Source organism: Schistocerca cancellata, chromosome 5 (assembly GCF_023864275.1).
Source record: "Schistocerca cancellata isolate TAMUIC-IGC-003103 chromosome 5, iqSchCanc2.1, whole genome shotgun sequence".
NCBI lineage: Eukaryota > Metazoa > Arthropoda > Insecta > Orthoptera > Acrididae > Schistocerca > Schistocerca cancellata.
In genome coordinates, this window is record NC_064630.1 from 194,884,773 (window position 1) to 194,894,754 (window position 9,982).

General features: G+C 38.0%; 1 protein-coding gene across 1 annotated transcript; it reads left to right on the forward strand.

Annotated features, from left to right (window-relative positions):
* Positions 1-1,002, forward strand: LOC126188439 (piggyBac transposable element-derived protein 3-like). The gene has a single exon (XM_049930044.1). The coding sequence runs from the start codon at positions 1-3 to the stop codon at positions 1,000-1,002; it is 1,002 nt and encodes a 333-aa protein (XP_049786001.1).
* Positions 1,003-9,982: the final 8,980 nt, after the last annotated feature.

The following is a 9,982-nucleotide window of genomic DNA, read 5'->3' on the forward strand; positions in this document are numbered from 1 at the left end:
ATGAACGAAAACATATACGAGTTTATAGTGAAAGAAACTGTGAGATGTGCAGTAAATATGAAGAATATGCAGGATTTTATCCTCACAGTTGAAGAAGTGAAGGTCTTTGTCGGATTTCTTCTTTTTGCTGGCTACCATAAGCTCCCTGTTGAGAAGCTACACTGGTCTGAAGATGAAGATGGCATACCAATTATAAAGACAGCTATGTCAAGGAATAAATATCAGAAGTTGAAAACACTGCTTCATTTTCAAGATAATGACTTAGCCAATGAAAACAAACACAATCGCGGATTCAAAATTAGACCCCTCTTGAAAATGAAAATGATAAATGAATCTTTTCAAAAATTTGGAATATTTGAGGAAAATTTGTCAATTGACAAATTGATAGTCAAATACTATGGACGAAGTGGGCTGAAACAGTTTATCCGAGGCAAGTCTAGTAGATTTGGCTATAAGTTGTGGTCTCTCTGTGGAGCAAGTGGCTACTGTTTCAAATTTGATTTATACTGTGGAAAGGATCCAGAAGATACTGCAAGGGATGACCTACTATTGGGATCAAGAGAAGTCCTAAATATGCTGGACTGCATTGAAAATCCCGAGAATCATTGTGTGTACTTTGACAATTTCTTCACTAGTAGAGATCTTCTGATTCATCTGAGAAATTTGGGTTTTCGAGCAACTGGGACTGTCAGAGGGAATCGAGTTGGTGACTGTCCACTACTGAGCAGCAACGAACTGAAAAAGACAGTTCGAGGAAACTATGACTACCAGAGAATGAGGAATGGTGAAGTCTTATTTGTTCGATGGCATGACAACAGATGCGTTACAATTGGTACAAAGTTTGACAAAGTTGAACCTTTGGGAGCAGCTACGCGGTACAGTAGACAAGCAAGTAAGAAGACACAAGTGCAACAACCTGCCGTTTTGAAGTCGTATAACGCATACATGGGAGGTGTTGACCACCATGACTGGTTAGTTGGAAAATATGCGATGGTAATTTGAGGGAAAAAATGGTACAGAGTCATATTTACACGTGTGCTGGAAATGGCTCTTGTAAATGCCTGGCTCTTCTACAGACTAGTACATGGGAAAAATGCACTGGATTTACTGGATTTCAGACTTGCTGTTACAGTTACATACCCAAAATTGGGCACTGGAGGACCGAATATTGGGCATCCAATGGAATACCCATCAAGTCAGTTGAGAGTGATTCCGGACATCAGGTTTGATGGAATTGGTCATATGATTGACAAAAGAAGCACGCAAAGAAGATGAGTTACGAGCTAAATGCAACGGGAAACCAAAAACATATTGTGTTAAATGCCATGTAACACTGTGTGTGAAGTGTTTTGTACCATTTCACAAGAAATAAATAGTTAAGACTTGAATACAGTTTAGTATGCTATCCGATACTATTAGATCCCAGTGTCATATTTTGAGGACAGCCATTATATCAGCATGTATAAATATTCTTCGGCTATTTTTGTACTTATTGTGGTTCATACACTATGTACATTATAATTAAGGAATAAAAAATTCAATTTAAAAAAAAATTAATTTGGGACTTAATGGGTTAAGTTGGAAATGGTTCTCAGGATTTCCTGTTCTCGAACACACCTCAGGAAGAACGAATTACTGACATTACTGGGATTTAGCACCTGCGGAGGGTTGATCACATCCTCCTTACTCATCTAACTAAATTGATCTATGAATCTCTCGCATACTTCTTTTGGGTCACTAACCAATTTTTCATTGCCCCTTATTATTATGTTGTTACACAGCTACACTGATGTCACTTACATTCCAGGTATAAAATCAGTCTCAGAACCTTTCAGACGGATGATGTATGCTGTTTCCTGTTGTAGGGATAGCAATAAAATGGAAATGGCAAAGAATTGTGTGAATTGAATAGTTACTGTGAAATTTAAAACTTTCCTGACGTATATTTTGTTCCATGAAATTTCAGGTGAACTGTTAAATATTTGTAACTTGCTGCACAATATTTCCATGAGTCTTTTAGCCTTATTCAGGTGTGAATACCTGTGCCCATGTATCTTCGCAACATAAAACCCAACAGTTTGACCAAAATTTCATAGAATTCTGTAGTTATTGTTTGTAAATGAACATGATCCACCTAATTGTGATGCCAAAACACAAGATTCAAAAAAGATTTATACAACTTTAGAAAAATAGTAATCATAGGATTGTTATGTGAAATTAATTTATTAAATTATGTTCTAAAAATTACCTATAAATTATTTTAATAGCTTTTGAAATGTAAGGTCACATTGTGAACATCACAAATGATACAGCGTAGAAACAACTAGAAGCTAACCAAAGACAAAGTCTGAGCATGGAAAAGGCTGGTTGTCACTGTCAGAGTAGCAGTACTGTTGCAGGGATGGGTTCCTTTCAAAACTGCTGAAATCTATGATATTTTTTGCAGAAGTAGATATAAGGAAGGAAGAAGATAAAAGATGTGAGACATAATGCAGAAACAAAACAATCCAAATGAATCGGAGTCCTTACACATCAGAGAAAGATTTAATGCAGGGAGTTATTCAAGTTAGTGTACAGGACTGACTTACTCTAAAAACTATTATGTTTATCATGAGTGAAAAGTGCTTGACTTGCTGTAGAATTGTTAGGTTGGGGCTTTGGTGTGATGGGTGCTGTAGTTTTTTCCATGTGGGTGACTATTGGCGTGGGAATAGGGGAAGTAAATGAGATTCATTAGTGGTTTTGTAGGATATGGAGTAGAGATAGGAAGATACTAGAACAGGAGGGGAAAATTGCCGGCCATAGGCTGAGTTAGACAAGGCCAGGGGAGATCTTGACAAATTAAGGAGGGAGAAGGGTAAAGAGAGGTGGGAAGTGGCAACAGACAACAGGAGGAACAGGCCTAGAACTTTGTCTGACAGCTTCATGGTGGATGTGGAAAATAAATTTGACCTGTTGCTTCAGTTAGAAGATGGTGATCCTCAAGCAGTTGCAGGTGTAGACAGGGCACAACAGACTTTCAGCAGCAAATTGAAAAGTAAGAATGTAGGGAAATCAGTAAAGAGAAAGAAAGTGTTGTTGTTAGGTAGTTCCCATGGAAGAGGTGTTGGCCAACTTTTGCAGGATGAACTAGGATCAGAATACCACGTCACCAATTTTTTTAAACCTAGTGCTGGTCTGGAACAGGTGACAGAAAATTTAGGATCACTTTGCAAAGTTTTCACTAAGGAAGACACCATGGTTATTGTGGGTGGGCCAGGTAATAGTATTGACAGAGATCCTGGGTACAGTATAGAGTGTGACCTGGCAAAGAGTGCATCAGCATTGAAGCATACTAGTGTCGAGTTTGTATCTGTTATTGGGCACCATGACCGACCTCATTTGAACTCCTCTGCCAAGAGAGTCAATTTGGATTTGGAACGGCTGCGTATGTCGGGTGCAGGGTCACACATTGGTGCGGTTCCTGTTGATTCTCTCAATAGGTGCAATTATATGAGGCATGACCTTCACCTCAACAGGAAAGGGAAGGGTAAACTGGCTGGTAAAATAGCAGGAAAGTTAAAGGGGGAAGGCACTGTCATGAGTTATAAAATACCAGTGGTTACAGGGTTCAGAAAAGACCTTTTTAGGGTAGGGAGGACAGAAAGAAACCAAGTCTTAAGAGAGCTTAGGATTGAGACAAACCTTCAGTTTGAGAAAGAAACCAAAAAACATAATTCTAGCTTATTACATCAGCACAAACAGCTGTTGGTTAAGAATTTTCAACAATCAGCAGAAATTTCAGTTCTACCCAATTTTAACTCAGTCAATGTGAACTGTCAGCTATCTTTATTGCATCAAAATATTTGAGGACTGATAAATAAAATTAATGAGATAATTATGTGCATAGAAGAATTAGAGTTCTCAAACCCAGCTGACATAATCTGCCTCTCTGAACATCAAGTGACCAAGTGTTACAAGATTTAGGTTACCATCTCACTTTTGTAGAGCAGAAATGGAGAAAGGAGGAGTCTTTAGGAACTGTCATAAATTTAAGAACACAGACATTCATAAATTTTGCCTTGAACAGCATATGGAAGCATGTGCAACAGAAGTAGAATTTCACAAAAAAAATCCTTCATAATATTAAGTGTATATTGAGCACCTGCAGGTAGCTTTAATCTGTTCATACACCACCTTGAAGCTGTACTGGCCCACTTAACAACCAAAAACAAAGAAATAGTGGTTGCTGGTGCCTTCAATGTAGATTTCCTCAAAGACTCTCCCAATAAGAACTTATTTGAGTTAATAACACTATCATTCAACTTAATTCCCACTGTAAAGTTCCCCACCAGGGTATTAAATTGCTCACAAACAGCCATTGATAACATCTTTATAGAAAAGTCCAATGAACAAAATTATATTACAAAACCAATAGTCAATGGCCTCTCAGACCATGACATGCAGTTCTTTCTGTTAATGTTAATACTGAACAGGATATAAAATCTGTTAAATCTGAGCTCAAGCGGGTAATCAATAAGCCAAAAATTGATTATTTTAGGACACTCCTCAGAGACATTCACTGAACTGATGTATACAGTGCCCATGGCATGAATGAAAAATGTAACACTTTTGCTACTAAAGTGCTTACCTTATTTGAACACTGTTTTCCCCCAAAACTAACCAAGGTTAGAGCAAAGTCTACAAAGAAGCCATGGATTATTCAAGGAATTAGAGGTGTCTTGTAAAACAAAAAGAAAACTGTGTCTGTCAATCCAAAACAGTTCTGATGTTGTTGCTATAGCACATTACAAGAAATACTGCAAAATATTAAAGACTGTAATACGGACAACAAAGCAAATATATTACAAGAACAAGATAGTCATATCAGATAACAAAATAAAGACAATATGGGATATAGTGAAGGAGGAGACCTTTAGAACCAGACATGTAGAGGGACAAATAGCATTGAGAGTAAATGATACATTGGTGAAAGATGTGTATAGTGTTGCAGAACTTTTTAGCAAACATTTTATAACTGTTGCTGAAAAGACGGGATTGTCAGGTTCTGTAGACACTGCTGTGGAATAGCTCAGACCAGACATTTCAAGTAACTTCCATAATATGAATTTGACCCTTACTACCCCAGCAGAAGTAATGTTCATCATAAAATCTTTAAAATCAAAAACATCTAGTGGATATTATGAAATATCAACAAAGTTAAAGAATGTGATTCTGAGTCACTGAGCCATAGAGAAGGCAATGTTTCTAGGGCTAGGCCCCCAAATACAAGGTCTCTGGTGCTCCAGGTTGGGGGTTGTGTAGAGGGCTACCTCCCCTCTCATGGAAAACAAGACTTGTTCAGGATACTCTACACTTGCCTCAGAAACAGGACTGTCTTAATTGGAACAGAACTTGGGAATGAAAACCAGACTTGAGATTTGGAACATGGAATGTAAGAAGTTTGTTCAGGCCAGGAAGCGTGCAAACTCTAGTCAGCCAACTAGAAAAATACACACTACAGATTGTAGCACTTCAGGAAATCAAATGACCAGGAACAGGGTCTGGAACGAGGCCTACGAGAAAGACAGGCCGCGGCGCTTACGTCACAAAGGTAGTCCTGCACTCGCTCGCTCGCTCAAATCAGCAGACGAACTATGTTTCTACATCTGTTAACTCGTAACTAGGATTGTCCGTACAAATGAAAACTGAATCTTCTACTGGAATCCGCTATTATGGAATCTTACTGTTATTAGTCCTATAATGATGGGAAGTCCATGGGCCTACTTATAATTTTTTAGGGCTGTACTTGGGTACAATAAAATAAAATCATGCTAAAATGATTTATCAGTTGCATAAGGCACCATTTCCAGCATGTAATGAGTACTGTTAAGCAGAAGAGACTAAATGCTATAAACAAGCCGTTATACCATTTATATCGAGTATTGATCTTAAATAAAATTTTTCTGTAGTGCTGTTAATCAGGATTTCATAATAGCAGATTCCAGTGGAAGATGCAATTCTCGTTAGTACTTACATGCCCAGCTGTGAGTTAACAGGTTTAGAATCGCATTTTGTCTGCTGAGCTGAGTGAGCGAGTGAGTTCAGGACTACCTTCGTGATGTACACGCCGCAGCCTGTCTTTCTCATGGGCCTTGGTCTGGAAGAACAATTACAGGAAGTATTCCGAATGGAGATTTTGGTGACCACCGAGAATTTGGAACAGGCTTTTATGTTAGTAACACAGTGCTAAACTTGGTAAAAGAATTCTAATCCATAAGTAACAGAATTTTGTACATGACAATTGGTGGATAAAGCTTAGATGTGACCTTTCTTAATGCACATGCTCCTTGTGAAGACAAAGAGGAACTCATGAAAGAAGAATTCTATAGTCAACTGAATCTCACATATGACTCACTGCCAAACCATAGTATCAAAATAATACTTGGGGACTTCAATGCTAAGGTAGGAAAAGAGCCAACTTACAGGTCTGTCATTGGAAATGTCACCTTACATAAAAAAAAGTAATGACAATGGTAGCTGTTTGATTACATTTGCTAGAGATCACAACCTATGCATATCTAGTACCATGTTCCCCATAAAAATATTCATAAGGGGACATGGGTATCACCTGATGGCCAAACTGTGAACCAGATAGATCATGTATGTATCCAAAAATGTTTTGCAAATCACATCAAGGACACTAGGTCATACAGAGGAGCAGACTGTGACACGATCATTTCCTAGTAATAGCTAAAATGACAGTAAAATTTAAGAAAGCCACAAAAAGGGTAATCTATAATGTAAATATGTTAAAGGAGCCAGAAAGAAAGGAACAGTTTGTGACAGAAATAGCTGGGAAGATAACAAACGTGGGGCAAATGGAGTCTGGTCACAATAACATAAATGAAGACTGGACAAAAACCAAAGCCGCCCTGAATGAAGCAGCCGCAAAAGTTTTGGGAAAACAGAAAAAACCTAATGTGCAGAAATGTACCAAAAAGTATGTAAAGAAAGAACAGTTGACTAAAGATGAAAAGGGAAGAATACTAGTGAATGGGAAAGACATAGGGCAAAGATGGGCAGAATACTTCTCCCAGCTCCCTAAATTGCGAAGACCCCACAGAGCTTCTTTCTTTTGAGTCCCCACAAACTGTGGACACAGAAATGAATACCCCCACTGAATATGAAATCACACAAATACTCAAAAAATTAAAAAACAACAAAGTGGTTAGGGAAGACCAAATTATTGCAGAGCTCATAAAAAATGGAGGATCTGACCATGTAAGAACCATGACAAGTCTCATACGGAATGTCTGGGAGCAAGAAAGTCTCCCAGAAGATTGGAAAATGCCCATTACTGTAAACGAATGACTCCCTGGTATGTGACAATTACAGGGGAATATCTCTGCTAGATGTCAGCTATAAAGTACTCTCTCTATGCCTCCTAAGTAGGATACTACAAATTGCTGAAGAAGTTGTAGGAGCCTACCAATGTGAGTTTAGACACAACGGATCAACAATGGACCACCTATTTGCCCTACGTCAAACAACTGAGAAATGCTGGGAATATAATACAGACATGCACATGCTCTTCATTGACTTCTAAAAAGCCTACAACAACATACACAGGGGTACTATAATCAGAGTACTAAAGGAATTTGAGCTTCCATCTACAATAATCAGCTTGGTGGCATTGTGTTTAGAACAAACACTCTGTAAAGTGGAGACAAGTACCGGTCTATCAGAACAGTTGGAAGTTCGAACCAGCCTCAGACAGGGAGATGCCTTCTCCCCTATATTATTCAACCTTGTGCTACAAAAAATAGACCAGGAATTTATGAAAACTGACCCCATTGGAATACCCCTAGACAACATGTAAATGACTCGACTAGCATACACAGATGATTTAATCCTAATCAGCAGTAGTAGAGAAGAGCTCAGAAGAATGGCAGGCTCATACTGCAAGATTGCCAATAGGGCAGGCTTGCAAGTCAGTGAAGATAAGACAGAATACATGGTCCTGATCAAATCAGCAAGAAATGGGGACCTGCTCATGGTGGACAGTCTCCAATTCAAAAGGTCAAATACTTTCAAATACCTTGGTAGTCTCTACAGTGATCAGAACCACTGTGAAATGGAAATAAATGCAAGAATTGTTGGAGGCAACAGAGCACACTGTAGTCTTCAGGATGTGCTGAAGAAAAGATCCCTGTCAAGAAGTTTCAAGATCAGACTTTACCAAAGTATGATTATGCCAGTGGTTATGTACAGTTGTGAAAGCTTCACCTTTTGGAGAAACTACTTGTTTTTGAACGAAAAATCCTCAGAAAAATATGTGGTCCTGTGATAGATTCACAAACAGGGGAATGGAGAATTCGAAAAAATTAAGAATTAAAAGAGCTTTATGCATAGCCTGACATTATAAAAAGAATAGGCTGTGGCTGGAAAGAGGTACCGGGGACAACCACAGACAAGATGGAAGGACAATATTGACAAGGACACCGAGGACATGGGACTAGGAGCTGGTGAGTGGTGGTAGGAGGCCCGCAACCGCGAACAATGGAGGAGAAGTGTGGAGTAGGCATATGGTCACTAAGGACCAAGCCACGGATAAGTAAGTAAATAAGTAAGATTCTGAGTTAAGAAACATATTAAGCTATCTGTGTAATCAGCCGTTTATCAGTGGAATATTTCCTGAATGGTTGAAATATGCTGAAGTTAAGCCACTGTTTAAGAAGAGAGATAAAGAAATAGCATCAAATTTCCATCCAGTTTCACTTTAGCCAGCATTCTCAAAAATTTTAGAAAAGGTTATGTACAATTGGCTTTATAACCATCTTATCACAACATACTGTCAAAGTCGCAGTTCGGATTTCTGAAGGGTATTGATATTGAGAAGGCTATCTACACTTACAGTGAAAATGTACTTAATTCATTAGATAAAAAATTGCAGGCAACTGGTATATTGTGTGATCCGTCAAAGGCATTTGACTGTGTAAATCACAATATCCTTTTAAGTAAATTAGAATATTATGGTGTAACAAGAAATGATGCAACATGGTTCAAATCTTATATCTCTGGCAGGAAACAAAGGGTGTTATTAGGAAAGAGACATGCATTAAACTATCAGGCATCATTCAACTGTGAACTAATTACATGTGGCGTCAAACAAGGTTCCATGTTAGGGCCCTTACTTTTTCTTGTGTATATCAATGGCCTTTCATCAGTAACATTACCAGATGCCAAGTTTGTTTTGTTTGCCGATAATACGAACATTGCAATAAATAGCAAATCAAGTGTAGTCTTAGAAAGATTGGCTAATAAAATATTTGTGGACATTAATCATTGGTTCTTAGCCAATCCTTTGTCACTAAACATTGAAAAAAAAAAAACACTACATGCAGTTCAGAACTTGTAAGGGATGTCCCATGAGTATATGCCCAACATATGATAACAGGCAGATAGAAGAAGTGGACAGTGTTAAATTCTTGGGATTACGGGTTGATAATCAAGTCAACTGGGAGGAGCACAACACAGAACTGCTAAAGCATCTTAACAAATCTCTGTTTGCAGTACGAATTGTGTCAGACATAGGGGATATAAAAATGAAAAAGCTGGCATACTATGCTTACTTTCATTCCAAAATGACATATGGGATTATTTTTGGGGGTAATTCATCAAGCCAAGCTAAAGTTTTCAGGACACAAAAATGTGCAATAAGAGTTATATGTGGTGTGAACTCAAGAACATTCTGCAGAAGCCTGTTTAGGGAACTAGGGATACTAACTACTGCTTCCCAATATATTTATTCCTTAATAAAATTTGTCATTAAAAATATATCACTTTTTCAAACCAATGGAATCAATATTAGAAATAAGAATAATCATCACAAGGATTTAAAGTCACTTACTCTCGTACAAAAAGGTGTGCATTATTCAGGAACACACATTTTGTTGTTAAGCTTTTGTTTAACAATGAATGAAATTCAGTTTAAGAGAAG

Coding starts and splice junctions, on each gene's coding strand:
- LOC126188439 (XM_049930044.1), top strand. CDS start 1: ATGAACGAAAACATATACGAGTTTATAGTGAAAGAAACTGTGAGATGT.